At 38.1% G+C, this 22,815-nt stretch overlaps 1 protein-coding gene across 1 annotated transcript in view; it reads right to left on the bottom strand.

Moving 5' to 3' along the window:
- The window catches only part of CR1 (complement C3b/C4b receptor 1 (Knops blood group)), a 251,622-nt gene that overhangs the window by 165,602 nt on the left and 63,205 nt on the right, over window positions 1–22,815 (bottom strand). The window contains 8 exon segments of the mRNA XM_036014974.1: window positions 6,185–6,287; window positions 6,376–6,552; window positions 7,847–8,065; window positions 10,209–10,294; window positions 12,321–12,423; window positions 12,513–12,689; window positions 14,206–14,601; window positions 21,518–21,603. Coding sequence (XP_035870867.1) covers window positions 6,185–6,287; window positions 6,376–6,552; window positions 7,847–8,065; window positions 10,209–10,294; window positions 12,321–12,423; window positions 12,513–12,689; window positions 14,206–14,601; window positions 21,518–21,603 — 1,347 coding nt within the window.

Raw genomic sequence — 22,815 nt, 5'->3', positions numbered from 1 at the left:
GAAATATGAAGGATTTGGTACAGATGTTCTGAACCCATTTAGGGTTATGTGGAGGTCGGTACTGACCAAGAGGAACAGAAAGTTCACAGCGAGGGGCAGCGCCACTCCAAATCCCATTCCCGTGACTGTCACTTGTGCAGCGGATGGTGCTCTCCCCAATGAGATTGAAGGTCATTCCTCTGTCAGTGTGGGAGTCACATGTATAAGATATTTCTTTTCCGTAGGGAATGTTTCTCAGAGAAGTTCCTGTGTGGTTCCCATTAAGGATTGTGGGAGGATTTGGACAGAAGATTTCTAGAATGAAGACAAGAGCTATAAATTACATTAAAATGTTTATATTTTAATCTGACTTAATTCTAAAGTTATGGGATGCTCTGATGCTGTTGCCAATAAAACAACAATTACACTCTTAGGGAGATTATAGACTGCAAAATAAATGTTAGTTCTTTGCTGTGGTGCAGCTAAATGAAATGACACCTAAATCAATGTTTATTACAAAAGTCCAAAAGTGACTTTAGCACCCTGAACTCTTCAGAGAGTTAAGATTTCTGAATAATTGAGAGCTTATTCATTTGAAGAAAAAAGAAAACTTCTTAACCACATTAACAAGAAAATCATTGATGTAACAAGAAAATCATCCATTAACCCAATAAGCAGATTTTTGATCACCTGCCATATATCAACCACAAGATATACAAGCTCTTTTAACATTAAGGATCTTCATTTCAGAGAAATACTTCAAAATATACATTTATTCTTTCTTTATCAGTGATGAAATCTTTTCTTGATGACTTGAGGCTAATATTCTCAAAAACAAAATGTTGACAGTAATGCCACATTAAAATGAAACATCCTCCATACTTCCATGAATGCTCCAAAAGGCTCAGCAATGTTGTGACTTTTGAGATACTTACTAGTTTTTACAGGTTTTATTCCTCATTAAAGAAACACATGTTTCTTCTTTTGAATGAAACTATTTGGAGAGGCCCCTTTCCGCTTCTAGTTTGATCTGTATTTGGGAAAAGGATACTGCAGCTTGATAGAATCAGGGATAAACTAACCATAGGGTGGAGTAGCTTAATTAATGTTTATACTCTAGCAAGCAATTTTAGGTATATCTTTGGGTTGATGAGAGTGTTTTTTTTACTTCATGATTGATAACTATACTTTAAGAAACTTAAGACTTTCCACTAGGAGACTTCCAAATAAGAAAGATCTAATTATCAAGTTTCATTATATAAATCAGTACAAAAAGTACAAGTAATTTTAAAGCAAAATATTCATGTGAAAATTCTATTATAAAAATTATTTTTCAATAGTTATGATGAGAAGATGAAACAACATTCTATTTTATTTAGTGAAGAAATAAATAGACTGGATGTTTTGGTAGTATTTTTGTATTTAACTCACTGTCATCTTAAAAACATATAAACAAAAAAATAACTCCCTTAATTCTATTTCCCTCTGCAGCTATAGCTTCATTTCTCTACATCCTTTACATTAGAATTCCTTTAAGATGTTGTCTATGAATTTTTACACCCCTTCATTCTCCCTTGAACTCATTCCAATCAAGCAAGTGCCCCCATAACTCTACTGAAACTGCTTTTACCAAGGTCACTCATTACCTCCAAATTGCCGAACCCAATGATAATTTTCTGTCCTCCTCTTACTTGATCTCTCTGTAGAATTTCAAATGATTGCTTGGTCTCATCTCCTTAAATGAATTTCTTCACTTGGCTTCCAAGATATGCTCATCCTCCTGCTTTTTCTCTTAGTGTACCAGCTGCTTCTTCATCTCTTCTGCACATTTCTTCCCTTGTTTCTGAGTTCTTATTGTTGGATTGACAGAATTTAGCCCCTGCCTCTATTGTTATCTGGCCACACTCATTCCCTAGGTGACCTCATTTAGTCTCTATTTTAATCTCTATGTGTAACCCATCAAAAAATCATGTCATTTCTACCTTCCAAATGTATCCATAACTCAAGCACTTCTTATCACCTCTGCCACTGGTATCCTGAGCCAACATCTGTGATTAGATTTTTACAGTAGCTTCCCAATTTGCACCCTCAGACCTTCTACTATACCTGACTTTTGGCCACTTAACTGCTTTCCTAATCCAGCACGCTGACTGATACCACTGTTAACTCACTTGCAAACAGCATTGGCTGTGTCAGCCTCCACAGGGTGAAAGACAGGCACCTGCACAGCCTCTGCTATTCTACTGCAGTGGAGCTCAAGGCAATTCCCACATCTAAGCTAATATGATGGATCCATGACCACTTTGGCTCCTTCTACTTCTAGGCTTAGATTGACTACCATGCAGCAGGTCATGTAACATCCCCAGAGTCTGAACTGAGGGATGAGTGAACACAACATGGAAGCCAGGGGTTTAAAATTCTTGGGATAAACATGAGACAGGAGACAGAAAAGAGCCAACAGATAGGCTGTTTTTCCTCTTTCTGATAAAGAGATTTGGTTCCATATAGATGTTCTATGTGACCAAACAACCAACTTTTTTTCTTGTGAGGCTTATGGCTGCCTTGGTAACATAGTATCTTTTATTTACTTGCTGTATTTTCCTCCTTGCCTCCTATTTTCTTATCCTTCGGGTACTGCTGCTCTGGGAGTGTACCCTCCAATGGAACACTGTTACATAAAAATTCCCTCTGGTACTATTTCTGGGGAATCTCCATCTAAGATACACCCATTCAACTTAGTCCTCTCTAGAGTAATGAGTTATATCATTAAAAGTAAGGTAGATTGTGTTACTTTTCTACTCAGAATACTCCAATGGCTTTCCATCTTGCTCAGAGTGAAAACAAGTTTCTAAGGTTACTTTTCTTTTATCATCACCTACTACTGTTGCATTTGCTCACTCTACAAAAGCCATATAAGCTTCTGAGAAAATGTTAGGACAGGGTTTTCAAAGAATGACAAGAATATTTCTGCCTTGGGACTTTCTCTGTACTTTCTGTTCCATCTGAATGGAAGGTTCTTCCTCTATGTTCTCACATTGGTAGTCAACTCACTGCTGTCAATGCTTAAACAAGAGCAATTACTTTCTCAGCGAGGACTTCCTTAATCACCTTATTTAAAATGGAAACTTTATTCCTTCCCTGGCATTCCTTATTGCTAGTCACATAACTAATCTATTATATTACCTTGGTTGTTTTCTTAAACACTTAATATTATTTGAAATTGTTTATGTATGTTTCCTTGTTTACTTGCTATTTTTAAGTATCTTTATTTCTGTCCAAGAATATAAACAACATGGGAGCAGGGACCTAGTCTATCTTGTTTATAGGCATACTCCAGGAGTCTAGAAGGCTGTTTGGGACATAGTAGGTGCTAAAAAAATGTACAGAAATGAATGGGTGATTCAGAAAATGATATAAAGGCTTCAGTGTGTTCATCACTGTTGAGAAGAAAAAAAGAAAAAATTGACAAAGCTTCAGGGCACAGATTTCTCTCCACCTGTAAAGCACTTCTCCCATTATTGCACGTAGTATGCTACCAAATAATTTTTGGATGGTACCAAAAACCATTGAGGCTCAGGGTCACTTTTCCAACAAACATTCCTTATAACTAATACAACAAAGAAATATTTCTATCAAAAATAAAGATAAACAGAGCAGCAGATACTTGATCATTTCATGGGACAAAAACACAGTAAGAAAATGAAAAAAAAAGACAAAATTGCAGATCTGAACAGATATTCCTTCTACTCACGTTCACACACAGGAGCACTGTTATTCCAAAAACTTTCCATTCCAACCAAGACACAGTAACTTGTAGAACTTCCCTTTAAATGAAACCTAAGGAACAAAAGCAGTAGTGACTTGGGTGAGCATACCAATTCCCTTTTTCATTCTTTGATAGATCTCAGCTTCTTACTTTCTGCTAAAATACAATATAATTCTTAAGCAAAACTTAAGGTTTAAAACCTTAGCTCATTTGGTTTCCCAGGATAGAGGTTCAGCAACAAAAACATTTTGAGAAACTATAGCTTCCAGTGAGGCATAACGCAATAACTGTCAAAGCTCAGGGTGTGACAGGCCTGTACTGAAGATGGACCAAAAAACTTGGGCATTTTCTTGATCTGGTTCCAGATCTTCAGGAGTCCATCTTTCCCCGACTTTTCTCTGACAGCCCCCTTTCTGTCATTAGGTGGAACTTTGTCCTCTAATGGAAAATGAGCATTTTCTATTCTTAGTGGACCAGGAAGGAAATAGCTCCTGCTTTATGAGTTGTCAAATCATAGAACATGAGGAAAGATACCAAAGACTGTTCTTTTTGCCAATACATGTGAAATATTCCTTAATCATACATATGGTATATCTGGATTCTTAAAGAGTAGAGTCTGATTAACTAGTAAAAAGAAGAAAAGGTAAGAAGAGAGATTTCTTTAGAGCACTATTATCCTAAAACATCTGGTTTATTGTCACACAATTAGTCTTCTGACTTGCCTCCAGGTTTTTTTTTTGGGTGTTATTTAATGATAGTCAAGGAATCCTTGGAATTGTTAACCCAATAACAGATGTACCTGTTTAAGAGGGATCCAAATGTTTTAGAGGCTCAAGTATGTTTTGCTTGCTTGTTCATTTTGTTGATTAGGTTCCAGAGACATTGAAATTAAGAACAAACTGACAGTAACCAGAGAAGAGGTGGGAGGGGATAATGGGGGAAAAAAGGGGAAGGGTTTTCAGGAACATCTACAAAAGACACATGGAGAAAACCAGAGTGGTATAGGATCGAGGGTGGGAGTTGGGGATGGCTGGGGTGTGGGGGAATGGTGGGGGGGAGATGGAGACAAGTGTACTTGAACAAAAACAACAAAAAGAAATCCTAAAAAAAAAGCTCAATTTCATAAACAGAGTCTAATGGCCATTGCTAAACAGGCGCCTCTCACACTAGCCATGCTTCAGGGAGAACTATCTATACTGAACTGCCTTCCTACCACACTCAATTGTTGCCCACACTGTGTCCTTGCTATAGAGCCAGTTCTCACCCATTTGGAGCTGCACAGCTATATCCTCCTTCGCATCTCCACCAGCAAATTAGAGTGGTTGCATTCTGACCAATGTTTTGGGTGTTTTTTTTTTTTTTAACCAAACTGTGTGGATTTGGAGTCCTCATTTACATGACAATGAACCAATTATGAACCAGGGAAGGGACTTCTGTCTATGTAAGTCAGCTCCACTCTCGGTCAGGAAGCACACTTTCCCTTTCACTAAAGACTATGTTTCCCTGGCTGGGGCTGTCTTGCCTGACCATCTGGAGAGGGGCCCCCAGCCACCTTGCTCCAGGGACACTTCTCAGCCATGCTACTTCACATCTGTGTTGTATCATAACTGAACTGTAACACTATTGAGCTGTTTCACAGTTGTATTGTTCTATACCAAGTTGCATCACAATTGAGTTGTTCACAGGGGTGCTATTTGTTCCTAATCAGTGTTGTGTCACAACTGAGCTGTGTGAATGAAGCCTCCTCCTTCAGTGCACACTAAATTGATGATTCTCATTTGCATTTAATAGGTACCAATGACTATCAGTTAGATGGAATACATCAAGAACAATTGTTTTGTAGTATATGCTTTTGATCTCTTAATAATGTTGGAACATAATACCGAGATCATTTAGAGTCACACAAAAAGTTAATGATATTACCTGAAATATGACCACCAGTCTTCAGGCTCCTTCAACCAACCCAATACCAATTAGATGATTTAATCACATTATAAAATATTTCTAATTAGTCTTTTATTTCTATTCCAAATTCTTATTGGTTTAAAAATATCCCAAAATAGTCATTGCATGTTATTTGTCTTATAATAAATGTTTTGATATATTAAACTTTTTTTAAAAAAACAACCCTTCTGTAATATGTATTTTTCCTATCCACAAATTACTATTTATTCATACACTTAATGTTCCACCTAAATAGTTAAGATCTGTTGTTACAGTTCTACTGTTCAGTTATTTATACATTTTTCCTTTAAAAATATGTGTTCATGGTTCCATATAATTCTTACCATTCTTCTCAATCTTTGTTTTAGACATTAGGCTCTTTTAGTATGTTTTCCAGTAGGCAGCCCTCATCTTGGGTAAATCCCCTTTGCCCAGTATATCAGCAAATTACCATTCAGTACTGAGTCTCCTATCTCTAATCCAGGTCACACTTACCCCTCATCACAAATGAAGGACACTTTTGCTCCAAGCTGGAGATTAAGTGGAAGGAGCACACGGCCATTAGGAAGTTGGTCCAAGAAGTCGGCACATGATTTCACTGGATGAAAAGAAAAACAGAGATAACACAGACAGTGGAGAATAAAGCCCCAAGCTAAAAATTTCAAACTAGACAAGAGTGTATGTACCTGTGCATCTGGGTACTGCGGGACTCCAGTCCCCCTGGGGTGTACAGTGCAGAGAGGCAGCCCCTCTGAGGTCATAGCCAGGCTCACAGCTGTAGAACACTTCCTGCCCAGGGGAGAAGCTGTCCCTGTCACTGAGGGTGTGCTTACCATGCAGGATTTCTGGAGGTGGCTGACATACTGAGGAAAGAACAAGTAAAAGTTATTATGAATTGTGGGGAAATGTTTTTTTGCTAAATCTTAACCCATCTAAGGAGTTAGAGACTCCAGAATACTTAGAGCAGTTTAGGTCTAACCAAGAAAGACAACTGACCAAAGCATCGCAGGTTCAATTCCCACTCAGGGCACATGCCTGCGTTGCAGGCCACGGCCCCCAGCAACCACACACTGATGTTTCTCTCTCTCTCCCTTTCTCCCTCCCTTCCCTCTCCAAAAATGAATAAATAAAACCTTGAAAAAAAGTTTCTTAAAAAAAAGAAAAGAAAGACAACTGATTCCCCAACCTCTGCATTTTATTCATGTGGAAATTAAGAATAAGGGAGAGATGTAGCCAAAGTCCTCACAGCATGTAAGAGCTCAGATAGGGTTGTGATAAAAAAAGAAAATCGTAGAACTTAAGGAAAGACTGTCCCTCACTATAGATTCAAAAAGTATGGACTAGGTCTCTACATTGGTAAACAGGCTCATAAGGGCACTTGGTGATGGAGGTGGACAGTGCAAGCAAAACTAACTTCTGAGAAACTTGCTCTTGGTCCTTTTCCTTTTAGGATTGTTCTTTTCTCTCAGAGTTTCTCAGTTGTCAGTAAGGTCAAGACTAGGATCCATTCTACAGTTCACTTTCTCCTTTCTGTCTTTTATGTCCTGACGATGGGTGTCTTATTTGGTTGGGTGTGTTAGGAAACATTCTCCAGACCTTAGATATACACACTTTCCTTATTTTGCATTTTCCTCTAGGTTCATATTACCTTTCTCTTCCTTTCTACTGCAGTGAGAAGAATTCAATGACTAAAATTACTGGAGGCAAAGAACCAAAGAAGCATTATTTTAATTTACAACCTAGGCCAAACTGGCTGAAAGAATCTATGTTGTTTATCTACAGTGCAATTAAAAGTGATTTTGCCAGGCTTGTTCTCTCCTGGTCTGTGCTTCCCTCCAAATCTGTGGGTGTCATGACTTATATGAGTTAAGATCCTTAAGTATTTGCTTTCAATTCCTATGCTTTGAAAACATTTTTCTTCCAATTCTAGTTGGAATTAGAACCACCACCCACTACTTTGCTCTCTTATCTCCAATGCTATAGACACTACTAGAGTCATCAGAACCTTCCATGTTGACATATTGCAAAATCATTTATTACTGATTTAGCATTTAATTGTGTCCATGCATAAAAAAATGATGCTGTAATCACAAGATTTTGGAAGTTCTGCTTTAGGTATTCTGGAACCATTTAGGATGTGGGGTAGTGTGCACTAACCTGGATGTCCACAGCGAGGGGCAGGGCCACTCCAAATCCCATTCCCTTGACTGTCACTTGTGCAGCGTATGGTGCTCTCCCCAGTGAGAATGAAGGTCGTCCCTCTGTCTGTGTGGGGGTCACATGTGTAAGTTACTTCTTTTCCATAAGGAAAGATTTCCAGAGGTTTTCCTGTGTGTCTTCCATTATGGATATCTGGTGGATTTGGACATACGATTTCTGGAAAGAAGCAAAGGCTGTGAGTTTCATTGAGGAGTTTTCTCCAGAGTTATTCCACAGTCATAGGGTGTTAGAGTTGGTGCTACCTAAAAATCATTTGTGACAGTACCTCTTTGGTGTAGGCCTTGGATGAGATGAGCCAAATGAAATAAGATCTCAATGTCATTTTTCATTGAAAAAGTACATAACAAGTGGACTTGTCTTGAGTCTCCCTGATAGTTAAGTCTTTTGGATAATAAAACTTGACACCCTTAAATTAAGTTCCAAAATTTAAAAAAATTAACCCTTTGAAATCTAACTCACTCAGGTACTTAATAAATATTAGTTGAGCAGTAGTTAATCTGTGCCAGCCACAATTCATTAGGGCCCTGGCATATGGCACAGGCAAAGTCGTTGTCCCCCAAGGAGCTTCCATCCTCGAGAAATATTTCTACAATGTATCCTCAGGTACTATCACCCTAAAGATATGAAACTCTTCCTTGATAATGTATTTATACCGGTCATCAATCTTGATGATGACAGGATGCTGACACAATGAATTGAAGCATCTTTGGTCATTGTGATAATTCTAAACCATTCAGATTGCTGTGTTTTTCAAATGTATGGATCTGTTTATGATTTAATTTTCTTCTTTACTTTCAGCAAGGCTTCAAATATTTACTTCTCTCTATTATCTGCTTGTCTGTTTAAAACACTCCCCTCCTCAGTTCTAATTGGCATTTCTAAGTAGCCTTAGGGTTTGGAGGGAGCTACTTCAACCAGCAAGAGTCATGAAAAGTAAGAAAGATAGTTCAGTCAACAAGTGAGCTCTAATATATGTCACTAGGCCAGCCACTTATTATGTCTCATCAAGAAACATTGGGCTTCATGCATAGCAGACATCTACATGTAAGTTATTCTCATATATTTTACTATAGAAAGTACATTTGATCTCTGAGTACATTTTTGGCAAAGTGAACATGGTAGTAATATTTTATATGTATGCATATGTGGGTATATATATTCCAATTTTTAATACCAAAAGACAAAGCAAAGTCTTGTCTTCTATTGGGCAACATATAAATGGGAAGAATAGAAGAACTTGGTATTGACACTACACATCAGAGAATCACTTTTTGAATCAGCTTATTACTTATGAATCGTACAATGTAATTTATTTAGGGACACACTGAGAGCACAAGTAGTCTTGCAGTGTTTACCTCATGAAATGTGGCTCCTGACTTTCCTTTCATTCTTTCATTCCTCTGATCTATCACATCCATAACACTTATTTGTTCTTTGTATTTCCTGATCATCTCCCCACTTGGGTAAAAATAATATGGGGAGAGAGAATTAACTGGTTCACTGCTATAACACCAGTGCTGAGAAGAACATCAAGTACATAGTACGTGCCCAGTAAATAGTTGTAGGAATGAATGAATTTTTTTTCTATGCTGTTTTTAACACGATTTTTTAAATTTTATTTTAATCATTGTTGAGGATTGAATGAATTTTTTAATAGAGACAGATTCATAGATAGAGAATGGGTTGACAGTTCTGGGCAGTGGGTGGGGGGTAAAAGGATTGGCCTAAAAATGAAAATCATTATGAAGGACGACAACAGTGTGATGATTGCTGGAGTCCAGGGGGTTGGATGGAGGCGGAAGAGCATTGGGGGGGAGGTTTATGGTCATAAAAATACAATAAAAAAGAACTATTAAAGTATAAAATATAAGTAGTAATATGCATCTAAAGTAAAAAATGTTTTATATTTATATGTTAGAAAACAAATAGAAAAATTTTAGAGTGATTGCATCCTGATGATAGAAAAAATTAAAAACAAAGAATTAGGAAAGTAAGGGAGAAAAAATCATCAAAGCTGCACATTGTTTAATCTCTCCTGACCTAAAGGGAACCTAGGATAGGTCTCATAGAACACAGAATTCAAAATGACAGAGAGAGAGAACAAATGCTTCCCCAAACTTATGGTGCACAGCAAACTGCTTCACAACAAACTGATCACAGATAAATACGCATAATGTCAGCAACTATTTCACAATAATTCAGAATAAAAAACAGAAGAACCACCCAGGAGTGGCCATAGGTCAAAATAATAACCAGGTTAAGGGAGAAATTGTTCTAAAGTATTTTTCCTTCTACTCACGTTCACACACAGGGACACTGCTATTCCAAAGGCTTTCCATTCCGGCCAAGACACAATGACTAGCAGAACTGCCTTTTAGGTGGAATCTAAAGAAGATAAAGGTAAAGAATAGGTGAGCTGGTTTACCCAAAACGCCATTCAGTTTACCAAACATCTTAGCATCTGAAACCAACAGGTGGCACAGGTTTGGAGGCCACTTCAATCTGGACAGATCACAGCCTCCAGGAGGGGAGAACAGTGAAACACTGTTAGCTGGTCACATAACATGGAGTCCCAGCCTTGAAGAAGGCAGTCATAGTAGAGCAGCCATCTCCTTGATCCTGAACTCAGACTCTGAGAAGTGAATCTCTAGCTGCTTGTTCCAAGACAAACCTGATAAATCTACTCATTGCCCATATGGGAAACTCAGTCTTCTAACTCAACAGCCATCTAATTCTGATAGTGAGAGAAAAACTAAAACAGCTCCCAGTTTGGACTAAAAAAACAAAAACCCAAACCAAACCAAACAGAGAATAACTGCAAAGAGAAAAAAGCCTGTTCTTTTGTCTCTGCATCTGTGATGGCTGTGAGGGAGGCTCACGACAGCACATTGGGCCATTGGAGAGTATCTCTGAAAACTCTAGAGGAAAAGGAAAGGAGATCGGAAATTACTTTGTATGAAACCATCCAAAGTTCTCAATGTTACATGGGACCGTAGTGGCTCCTAAATCTTATTGGGTACTGGCATTGGGTGCCTGCTAGGATCCTTGGAACTGCCTGAGCCAGGTCTTTCATTGCTCATGCTTGATCCTCCCCATGCCCAGATGTGCACACAGTGAAGAGCCCAGCTTCACACAAACAAGTTAATGACCTTACCTGAAAACATCACATCAGCCACCATGATCACAATTCAGAGCACCTAACCCATTACTGACCAGTAGATATATGATTAGATTAAAATTCTTAGTGTTATACTTTTGCTCTTATTACAAATTTGACTTTTAAAGAAATGACTGATAATTCTTAAATAATCTTAATTATTTTAAATAAGCTTTTTCTAACACATCAAACTTTTCTTGGGACTATCCAAATTATTCTTAGCCTTCTCTCCTTGGAAAATATGTCTTCTGTTCCCCAATGTATAATATAAGTATCCATAATCACTCATTGTATTATATTTATACATGCCATTTAATAAATGTCCCAATTTTCCCTTCATATCTCATATTATTAGTTCCGCCTGTTTCTTACTCTTACTTTTCTTTTAGTTTGTTTGGTTTTTGCTTAAATCATTTTACTGTTGTTCAGTTACAGTTGTCTGCATTTTCGCCCCACCACTCCCCTCCATTCCAGCCAAATCCCCTCCCCTTCCTCCCTGGCTTCCACCTTCCCTCTTGGTTTTGTCCATGCATCCTTTATGGTAGTTCCTGAAAACCCTTCCCTCCATTAATCCCTCTCACCTGCCTTCTGGTTACTGTCAGATTTTTCTTACTTTCAGTGTCTCTGGTTATACTTTGCTTGCTTTTCCCTTTTGTTGATTATGTTCCAGTTAAAGGTGAGATCATATGGCATATTTCCCTAATTGCCTGACTGATTTCATTTAACACAATTCTCTCCAATTACATCCATGCTGTCTCAAATACCTGATATCAAACTGTATTACAAGGCCACTGTAATCAAAACACCCTGATACTGGCATAAAAAGAGACACCTAGACCAATGGAACAGAACAGACAGCCCAGAAATGAACCCAACTCTGTATGGTCAGTTAATATTAGACAAAAGGAAAAGAAGCATAAAATGGAGTAAAAAGATATTCTTCAACAAAAGGTGTTGGAGATCTGCACAGCTACATGCAAAAAAATGAGACTCCATACCAACTTACACCAAACACAAAATAAATTCAAGGTGAATAAAAGACATAAATATAAGTCATGACACCATAAAGGTCCTAGAGGAAAACACTGGCAGAGAATCTTACTCTTACTTTTCTTACACACTTTCAAAATTTAATGCTCCTGACATGGTTCTTTTGTTTTTGTTTTTGATTTTTGCCACACGCAAACCTCCCCTTTTGAATGAACTTCTAAGTCCAATTTCAGTCTCCAGAAGGCCTGGCAAGATCACACTCACCCCTCATCACAAACGAAGGACACTTTTGCTCCAAGCTGGAGATTAAGTGGAAGGAGCACACGGCCATTAGGAAGTTGGTCCAAGAAGTAGGCACATGATTTCACTGGAGAAATAGGAAAACAGAGATAACACAGGCAGGTGGAGAATAAAGCCCTGGGCTAAAAACTTCAAACCAGACAAGAGTGTATGTACCTGCGCATCTGGGTACTGCGGGACTCCAGTCCCCCTGGGGTGTACAGCGCAGAGAGGCAGCACCTCTGAGGTCATAGCCAGGCTCACAGCTGTAGAACACTTCCTGCCCAGGGGAGAAGCTGTCTCTGTCACTGAGGGTGTGCTTACCATGCAGGATTTCTGGAGGTGGCTGACATACTGAGGAGAGAACAAGTAAAAGTTATTATGAATTGTGGAGAAATATTTTTTTTGCTAAATCTTCATTCTACAAAGGAGTTAGAAACTCCAGGATAATTAGAGCAGTTTAGGTCTAACCAAGTAAAACAACTGACCCCTCAATGTCTGCATTTTATTCATGTGGAAGTTAAGAATAAGGGAGAGATGTAGCCAAAGTCCACCCATGAGTAAGACCTAGAGAATTAGAACCTACTCTTTCCCTGCATGAGGTTTAGAACATATCCATCAGTTCACCAGGCACAGGAACACTTCTTATGGTGCTGGATGTTTAGTACAAAGGTATTAGTATTGGTGGGCTTCCCCATGCACATATTTGCTAAAAGGTCATCTAATTTACAGCTTCAGCTTTCAGATAATGAGAAGATTGCCTGAGTGTAAATCTATTTAACAGACTTCCCTTCATCTCTGTTATCGTGTTCTTATGATTGAAGTTAGCAAAATTCATATTTATATCTCTGTCTGTTTGTCCTGCCAGCTGCTCTCTCAGTGATCACACAAGCTAATACAGGTTGGTGGCAGCACAGTGAGCTTCACCTCTATCCCTGTGTATCCACCACAATTATTTACCAAGCCACTCCTAAGCCAGCAATTTTGGCATAAGAAGACAAAACAAGCCATCAAGAACAAAAGCCCCTCAATATGCCTGTCCTTGTAAAGAGAGGGCACATTGCTTAGAGACTATGTGAGTCAATGTTTCAGCCCTTTTGATGTGTGCTTAGAGCATGAAAACTCATTTTAATGTTAGCCTAATTGATATCTAATGAAAGGTGAACGAAAAATCTCTTTGTCTTTTAGAAAGATACTTTCACTTTTAACTTCATATTCCTGATGGTAAAATGTACGATGTAGAACAGAGTAGATACACTCTAAGGTCCTTGTGACCATTCTGAAGCTAGAATGTTGGTCCTGATAAACAGTCTTTCTTTCTGTGATGGGTGCTGATAGAAATATGGAAAGAACCACAGCATTCAAGCTCCAAGGTGTGACACACATGCATTCTATTCTTGCATATGCCACTTACTGGCACCTGATTTGGACGATTTACTTAACCTCTGAAAGACCAAGCTAACTTCAGTGTCATATAGATAAGTGATTAACATAATTGAAAGGAAGGTTGTGAAGAGTCAATGAGATAATGCATATGAAGTACTTATGACACAGTTGACCAGAAAATTCACATCATTTTTCCCATGTAACTGAGAGCCAGCTGTGTGGCCTCAGAATTATCCAATATGAGAGTCCCAAATATCTCCTTTCTTGATTAATTAAGCTCTTGCTTCTCCTGTGCACAAGCACAGAATGTGCACACACACACACACACACACACACGTATCCCTTGTTTATTTCATGCTTCATCCCAAGAAACTTCCCTCACACTCTTCACCACGCATCTTCTCCCCAGAACATACACCAATTCCCTGGTCCTCCTACAGCCCGGGTCCTGTGCAGGCCCCTTCAAAGCCTCAGTCAGACTCACCCCGGAAGCAGCTGGGCAACTCTGGCTCCCATCTGTTTTGGGCCTGGCATCGCACACTGGAGGATCCTTTCATGACAAAGCCAGGCTCACACCTAAACCTCACGATTTCATTTAAGGAGAAGAAGCTTCTGTTCTCAGACACCCTTATTCCATTTTCAACTTCTGGAGGGGTGCATTTATTAGGTATGAGGCACTGAGGCGGAGGGCCACTCCAGGTGCCGAAACGATTGTCTTGGCTGGTGCAAAAGATTGACTTCTCACCCACAAGGACAAACTTTTCCCTTGTCTTTCGATTAGTGCAGCTATAGGTCACCACCGTTCCATATGGGAAATACTCTCTGTTGATGCTATAATAATCTCCATGGGCTATGGCTGGGGGTGGCCTGCAATGAATACCTAAAGAGGGGACAGCAAGTTAAACAAAACTTCAATATCTTATAAGCTATATTTATACATTTTGGCAACCAGGTTTTTAAAAATCCAATTCACTAAATGTGAATATTCACAACACCTCTCTCTGCTCTTGTCTAATCTTTTCTAATGTACAGACATGTCTTTGCACAATGTAGATTCAGTGATCACGATGTGATGGCTCCTGCCCTTCTCCATTAACATTATTTCAATAAATGCGTCATATCTTAAGTGTCTCATTTTAAGTGAGAACTTTCATGTTATTTCAATGTAATTAATTAATTCAGTTCTCTTTCTATAGAAGGCATTTGGCATTATTCTATTGGTTAGTAATATGATGCAGCACACAGTATGGCATCTTTACCGAATAAACAAAAACAAAATCTCTGGCACAACTAATAAAATAGAGATAAAGCACAAATATGAAATATCACACCTGACCCAATAGTCACAGATTCAGAAGAAATAAAAATAACTGAGTATGTGTTCTACTGTATCCTAGTAAGTTGGAAAATGTGAGTATTAAGGATATAGTGCCAATATTGCCAACGTTTTGCCAAATATTGAGTCAGAAAAATGGAGGATATAGAAGTGGGGAAAATGTGTTAAAATGCTACTCGTAAAAACATTTTGAAAAACACACCTCATTTTATGGACAATTTAAGTCTAATATCTAAGTATGAGATTACTCCTAGGCATTTTAAAGCTTTCCAAATCATACAACATATTCTCCGTCATTTTTGGCAGGTATACATTAACATAGAAAGATATTTATTTATTTATTTTTACTTTAAAAATATTTAAGAAGATACAGATTTCTTGTAGAATATTTATAAAATATAAATGAAAATTATCTTTAAGTCCATTACCTAGAAGCACCACTGGTAATTCTTTAATCTGTAATCTTAAATAAGAGCAGACACACACACCATATGTTTTCCAAAATACCTTTGTTGTCTTAATAATATTTCAGTGTAACAGTGTATTCTACAATTTAATTCTTTTTTAGCTTGGGATAGATATTTTTTGTATTTTTTTATTTTAGTCATTGTTCAAGTACAGTTTTCTGCCTTTTATTCCCATTCCAGCCCACCCACCCATCCCTCCCCAACTGCCTCCCATTTCAACCCCCAGCTAGTTTTTGTCCATGTGTCCTTTATATTTGTTCCTGTAAACCCTTCCCATTCTCCCCTGAAATACCCTCTTCTCTCCCCTCTAGTCTCTGTCAGCATGACCTCTATTTCAGTGTCTTTGACTATATTTTCCTTGTTTCTTTGTTTTGTTGTTTAAGTTCCTGTTAAAGGTGAGATTATATGGCATTTGTCTTTCACTGCCTGGCTTATTTCACTTACCGTAATGCTTTCCAGCTCCATCCATGCTGTTGCAAAGGGTAGGAGCTCTTTCTTTCTTTCTGCTACACAGAATTCCATTGTGTAAATGCACCATAGTTTTTTGATCCATTCATTTACTAATGGGCACATAGGTTGCTTCCAGCACTTAGCTGTTGTAAATTGTGCTGCTATGAACATTGGGGTGCAAAGGTTCTTTTGGACTGGTGTTTCAGTGTTCTTAGGATACAGTCCCAGCACTGGAATTGCTGGGCCAAAAGGCAGACCCATTTTTAGTTTTCTAAGGGAGTTTCATAATATTTTCCATAGTGATTGTACCAGTCTGCAGTCCCACCAACAGTGCACCAGGGTCCCCTTGTCTCCACAACCTGTCCATCACTTGTTTGTTGTTTTGTTTATGATGGCCATTCTCACCAGTGTGAATTGGTATCTCATTGTGGTTTTAATTTGCATCTCTCTGATAGCTAGCAATACTGAACATCTTTTCTTGTGTCTCTCGATCCTCTGTATGTCCTCCTTGGAGAAGTGTCTGTTCAAGTCCTTCACCCGTTATTTAATTGGGTTGCTTGTCTTCTTAGAGTGGAGTCGTGTAAATTCTTTATATATTTTGGAGATTAAACCCTTGTCTGAGGTATCATTGGCAAATATATTTTCCCATACATGTGGTTTTCTTTTTATTTTAATACTGTTTTCTTTAGCTGCAGAGAAGCTTTTATTTTGATGAGAACCCATTTGTTTATTCTTTCCTTTATATCCCTCCATCTAGGGGACATGTCATTAAATTGTGTCTGCATAAAATATCTGAGATTTTCCTACCTACGCTTTCCTCTAGGATTTTAATGGTGTCAGGGTTTATATTTAAGTCTTTATCCACCTTGAATTTATTTTTGTATATGGTGTAAGTTAGTGCTCAACTTTCACTTTTTTGCATGTAGCTGTCCAGCTCTCCCAACACCATTTGTTGAAGAGGCTATTTTTACTCCATTTTATGTTGCTGCCCCCTTTGTCAGATATTAATTGACCATAGAGTCTTGGGTTTATTTCTGGGCTCTCTGTTCTGTTCCATTGGTCCATGTGCCTGTTTTTATGCCAGTACCAGGCTGTTTTGATTCCAGTGGCCTTGTAATACAGTTTGTACCAGGTATTGTGATCCCTTCTACTTTACTCTTCTTTCTCAAAATTGCAGCAGCTATTTGGGGTCGTTTATGGTTCCAAATAAATTTTTGCAGTGTTTGTTCTATGTCTGTGAAATATGCCATTGGTATTTTCATAGGTATTGCATTGAATGTGTAAATTGCTTTGGATAGTATGGACATTTTGATGATGTTAATTCTTCCAATCCATGAACACGGTATATATTTTCTTTGTTTGTATCTTCCTTGATTTCTTTCCTCAGTGTTATGTAGTTTTCTGAATACAGGTTGTTTACTTCTTTGGTTTGGTTTATTCCTAGGTAGTTTATTTTTCTTTTCACTACATCAAATGAGGATGTTTTCTTGATTTCTTATCTCCTGTTTCATTGATGGTGTACAGAAATGCCTTTGATTTCTGGATATTGACTTTGTATCCCGCTGTTTTGCCAAATTCATTTATTAGGTCAAGTAGTTTTTTGGCGGAGTCTATTCGCTTTCTATGTACACTGTTATGTCATCTGCGAACAGTGACAGTTTTGTTTCTTCCTTTCTGATTTGGATGTCTTTTATTTCCTTTTCTTGTATGATTGCTATGGCTAAAACTTCCAGTACTATGTTGAATAGAAGTGGTGAAAGTGGACAGCCTTGTCTTGTTCCTGATGTTAGGGGAAAAGATTTTAGTTTTTGCCCATTGAGTATGATGTTGGCTGTAGGTCTCTTGCATGTGGCCTTTATTATGTTGAAGAATGGTCCCTCTATTCCTACTTTGCTGAGTGTTTTTATCATAAATGGGTGCTGTACCTTATCAATTGCTTTTTCTGCATCTATTGATATGATCATGTGATTTTTGTCTTTGCTTTTGTTTATGTGATGTATTACATTTACTGGTTTGTGAATATTGTACCATCCTTGCATCCTTAGAATGGATCACACTTGGTCATGGTATATGATCTTTGTAATGTATTGTTGGATGCGGTTTGCCAATATTTTGTTGAGGATTTTCATGTCTTTGATCATCAGTGATATTGGCCTCAAGTTTTCTTTCTTTGTTGGGTCTTTATCTGGTTTTGGGATTAGGATGATATTGGCCTCACAAAAAGAGTTTGGGAGTGTTCCATCTTTTTAGATTTTTTGGAATAGTCTTTCAAGGGTAAGGGTTACCTCTTCCTTATTGCTGTGTAGAATTCTCCTGTGAAACCATCTGGTCCAGGGCTTTTGTGTGCCAGGAGTTTTTTGATTACTGCTTAAATTTCCTTTGCTATCATTGGTCTGTTCAGGCTTTCTGCCTCTTCTTCATTGGGTTTTGGACGATTGTATTTTTCTAGAAATTCCTCCATTTCATCTAGGTTTTCAAATTTCTGGGCATACAGTTCTTTGTAGTAATTTATTACAATCCTTTGTATTTCTGTGGTATCAGTTGTAATCTCTCCTCTTTCATTTCTGATTGTGTTTATTTGGGTCTTCTCTCTTTTTTTCTCGATGAGTCTGCTTAAAGGCTTCTCGATTTTGTTTATCTTTCAAAGAATCAACTCCTGGATTCATTGATCCTTAGAATTGTGCTCTTAGTATCTATGTTATTTAATTCTGGTCTGATCTTGGTTATTCCCTTCCTTCTACTTGCTCTGGGCTGTCTTTGTCGTTGTTCTTTGAGTTCTTGTAGACATAGGGTTTCTATCTTTTTTAGGTAGGCCTGTTTTGCTATGAACTTCCCTCTCAGGACTGCCTTACCTGTGTCGCATAGTTTTTGTGTTGTTGTGAGTTCATTTTCATTTCCAGAAATCTTTTGATTCATTCCCTAATTTCATTTTTGACCCATTCATTGTTTAATAGCATGCTATTTAGTCTCCATGATTTTGAGTGTTTTGGGTTTTCCTCCTTGGGGTTGGTTTCTCGTTTCAGTCCCTTGTGATCAGAGAAAATGCTTGGTACAATTTCAATTTCTTGAATTTGTTGAGGCTTGTTTTGTGTCCTATCATGTGGTGTATCTTTGAAAATGTTCCGTTTACATTTGAAAAGAATGTGTATTTTGCCTCTTTGGGAAGAAGGGCTCTGTATATATAAGTTAGGTCCATTTCATCTAGGGCATTGCCACAGTGTGGCACTGTTCAATGCCACAATATCTTTGTTGATATTTTGTTTGGAAGATCTGTCCATTTTTGACAATGGGGTGTTAATATCCCCCACTATAATTGTGTTGCTGTCAATATCTTTCTTGAAGTTCTCTAAGATTTTCTTTATGTATTTATGTGCTCCTGTTGGGACTGCCCAGCCTGGTCTCAGGAAGCTATAACCCCCATGACTTAGGCTGAGTGAAAGACCTCCAGACCAGAAGCCATGAAGGAGACAAAACTTATTTCCCTGGCATGAACGCTGCCTGTTCTAATGTCTGGCTCTCATTGCATGATCGGCAGTCAATGACAGGTAACAATTCTCTAAGAAAGAGAATGAATGTAAAACAGATGCAATCATGTGAGAATGCCCTAAGGGAAGAGACTCGGAGCTGTGGATACCAAGGGGTGATGGACATCAACCCCTGCCTCCTTGGCTTTGTCAAAGCTTGAGTCCTTTTTAGAAATCCAAGTCTCCTGGCTGCCTTTGTCTTCTCTGTTAACTCAGTCCTGTGGAAATAGCAGGGGCGGTGCAGCCCAGACCAGAAACGGTGGATCCCCGGGGTAATCAGGACTGGTACATAGAATATGCAAGATACTGTGAGATGTTTGCTGGAGGACGTTATTAACTTCGAATTTAAAGGCACAGACAGGAAACCTTTGGAACCTGTAGTCCTTTCATATGTTAAAACCCCATTCGTTGCCCAGAATCCCAGTAGGGGTTCTGTCTGCACCTTTGTAAGTCACCTACATCTTTTGATCTTTTCTGCCAGACTGTGAATCCACAAACTAATTCTGTTTTCTCAATAAAAACCTGCTTGGGAATGGGGATGAGGTGATCTCCCCACTAGAGAGAGTTGCCATTCTGTTTTTACTTCCCCACAAAAACTGCTTGTCACTGTGTATGTCTTTCTCGTGTTTCGACGAGCCATCCACAGTGTTCCACTCTCACTGCTGGCCGGTGAGCATGCATCATGCTACTATGTTGGGTGCATATATATTTACAATGTTTATGTTTTCTCGGTGGATTCTTCCCTTGAGTATTATGAAGTGACCTTCTGGGTCTCTCTTTATGGCCTTTTTTGTGGAAGTCTATTTTGTCTAATATGAGTATTGCTACCCTGGCTTTTTCTTCCTGTCCGTTTGCTTGGAAAATCTGTTTCCAGTCCTGCATTCTCAGCCTGTATTGGTCTTTTATTCTGAGGTGGGTCTCTCATAGGCAGCATATGTGTGGGTTATGGTTTCTTATCCATTCAGCCATTCTATGTCTTTTAATTGGAGCATTTAATCCATTTACATTTAAGGTTCTTATTGATAGGTACTTATGCATTGCCATTTGCGTACCTGTGTTCCCCCCACCCCCTCTCTTTTCCTTCGTTTCCTTAAAGCAGTCCCTTTAGCATCTCTTGCAAAGCTGGTTTGGTGGAGGTGTATTCTTTTAGACTTCTTTTGTCTGGGAAGCTTCTTATTTGATCTTCTGTCTTGACTGAGAGCCTTGCTGGGTAAAGTAGCCTTGGTTGCAGACCTCTGGTTCTCATTACTTGGAATATTTCTTGCCATTCTCTTCTGGCTTGGAGTGTTTCCATTGAGAACTCAGATGCTAGCCTTATTGGGGCTCCCTTGCTGCCTGAAAGATTCTCTCTTTGTCTCAAAATTTTGCCATTGTAATTATGATGTGTCTTGAGGTGGGCCTCTTTGTGTTCCTCTTGATTGGGATTCACTGTGTTTCCTGGATTTGTGTGAGTTTTTCTGTCATATAATTAGGGAAGTTTTCCATCATTCCTTTTTCAAATAGGTTTTCTATCCCTTGCTGTTTTTCTTCTCCTTCTGGTATCCCTATTATATGGATATTATTATGTTTCATATTGTCTTGCATTTCTCTTAACCCCTCTTCATTCTTTCTGAGCAGGAAGACAGCATGCCATGTCAAAGAACAAGGAGGAAGGGAGAGAGCCACTGCTTCAATACATGACCTGATGTTGAGAGTTGACAGAGAGGGAGTTCGGCTACTTTCACTAACTTTGCATTTGTTTACTTCCCTGAAGAGAATGATCTTCAAATTGGGAAATGTTCAACCAACAAAAGAGGAAGCTGGGGGCTCTTTTAACTAGATTATACACCAAGATAAGGAAAAAAAACCCAGAAAGCCCTAGAAGCTTAGAATACTGCAAGCACTTTTCATCATATGATCACTCTCTTTTGAAATTCTGGAAGAACATCATTGCCAAGAGAAATGACTGTTTCTTAGTAATTCCAGGGGGCCGATGCTAGGATTAACTGGTGGGACAAATAGGAAGAGATTGTAACTCACGTTCACAGAGCGGTGGCTCCATATCCCAAATGACAGTATTATCTGAGATGATACATTTGGCAGATGGGTGGCCAATGAGATGAAACCTGAAGGTAAAAAGTGAAAATTATTCCATCCACCTCCCATCAGCTTCCTCACAGCAGGAACACAAGGCAGATTTGACAACGTTTGATCTGGGGGAAGTCTAGGGACTAGCCTAAAGTCCACTTGTTTGATCTGGGGTTTCTTGTTTCTCTTTTCCTGTCCTCTCACTATTGCAAGGGCTATTTCATTTTTAATTTCTCATGACAATACTCTGTTTCTTAACTTTTGGCTTCATTATGGATTGCACCAAGGAACCAAAATAAACAATCCTTTTGTAGACCTGTTCAATACTTTACCTCTTAAATTCTGTATTTTTCTCATATTATTATTATTGCCAGTTTTAAATCTTTGCATTTTCCTAATATGCATATATAATTAGCACTGCTATGTCATTTTAACTTAGGCATGGTTCTTGTAAGCATCATTATATGTGGTGCTCTTGATCCTATTTACAAGCCATTGTATTTTGTATATGAAGCAGAAAGGTGAACTATTTTAGGTGTTCTAATAAATTGAAAGTTAAATATCCCATTTTTATTTCATTAGAAATTTCATTTCATGTGTCCATATGGCATATCTACACAAACATTTGTACTTAGGTCTATATTCTCAATTTTAGTGTGGTCAAAATATGTATAGTTTACCTATTGCCCATGTAATATAAGTATAGCATATCTCTTCTTGGTCTGTCTAATTTTTTTTCAAGTTTTATGGATACATTTTATAACTTTGGAGGTTGTTATTTAATTATTACATTGCAGAGTTTCAATTTTGAAAAATTAGTTCTATCATTCCATTAGGGTTCTTAACTTTGTTGCAAATATTTGACCATGCTTTTTGAAAATTATGTGTTTTTTTCTTTTTTGGATTTTACAAATTTTACATCACTGGTAGTTTTTTATACTTCACCATTTTTCATTTTAAAAAAATTTTTTCTGGATTTTTTCCTACTGTGTCTACTTATGTGTGGTAACTTTTTCGTGAATGTATATTTGGAGGCTATAGACATGAATATAGCTTGGCTCATTAGAAACACTATCTTTTGCAATTTAGTGATGGAAAGGATTACAGTTATATCAATGTGCATCAACATTTTTGCAGGGTTTATAGTTATGAATTTCCCTTCTGAATTATTGAAGTCACTAAAATTTCTTTTATTTTCTTCTTTCACATTTAAAATAAATTTATCGGCATGGCATTGGTTAATATTATTT

Source organism: Phyllostomus discolor, chromosome 14 (genome assembly GCF_004126475.2).
Source record: "Phyllostomus discolor isolate MPI-MPIP mPhyDis1 chromosome 14, mPhyDis1.pri.v3, whole genome shotgun sequence".
In the NCBI taxonomy this organism is placed as follows: domain Eukaryota; kingdom Metazoa; phylum Chordata; class Mammalia; order Chiroptera; family Phyllostomidae; genus Phyllostomus; species Phyllostomus discolor.
This window is presented reverse-complemented; position numbering and strand designations above follow the sequence as displayed.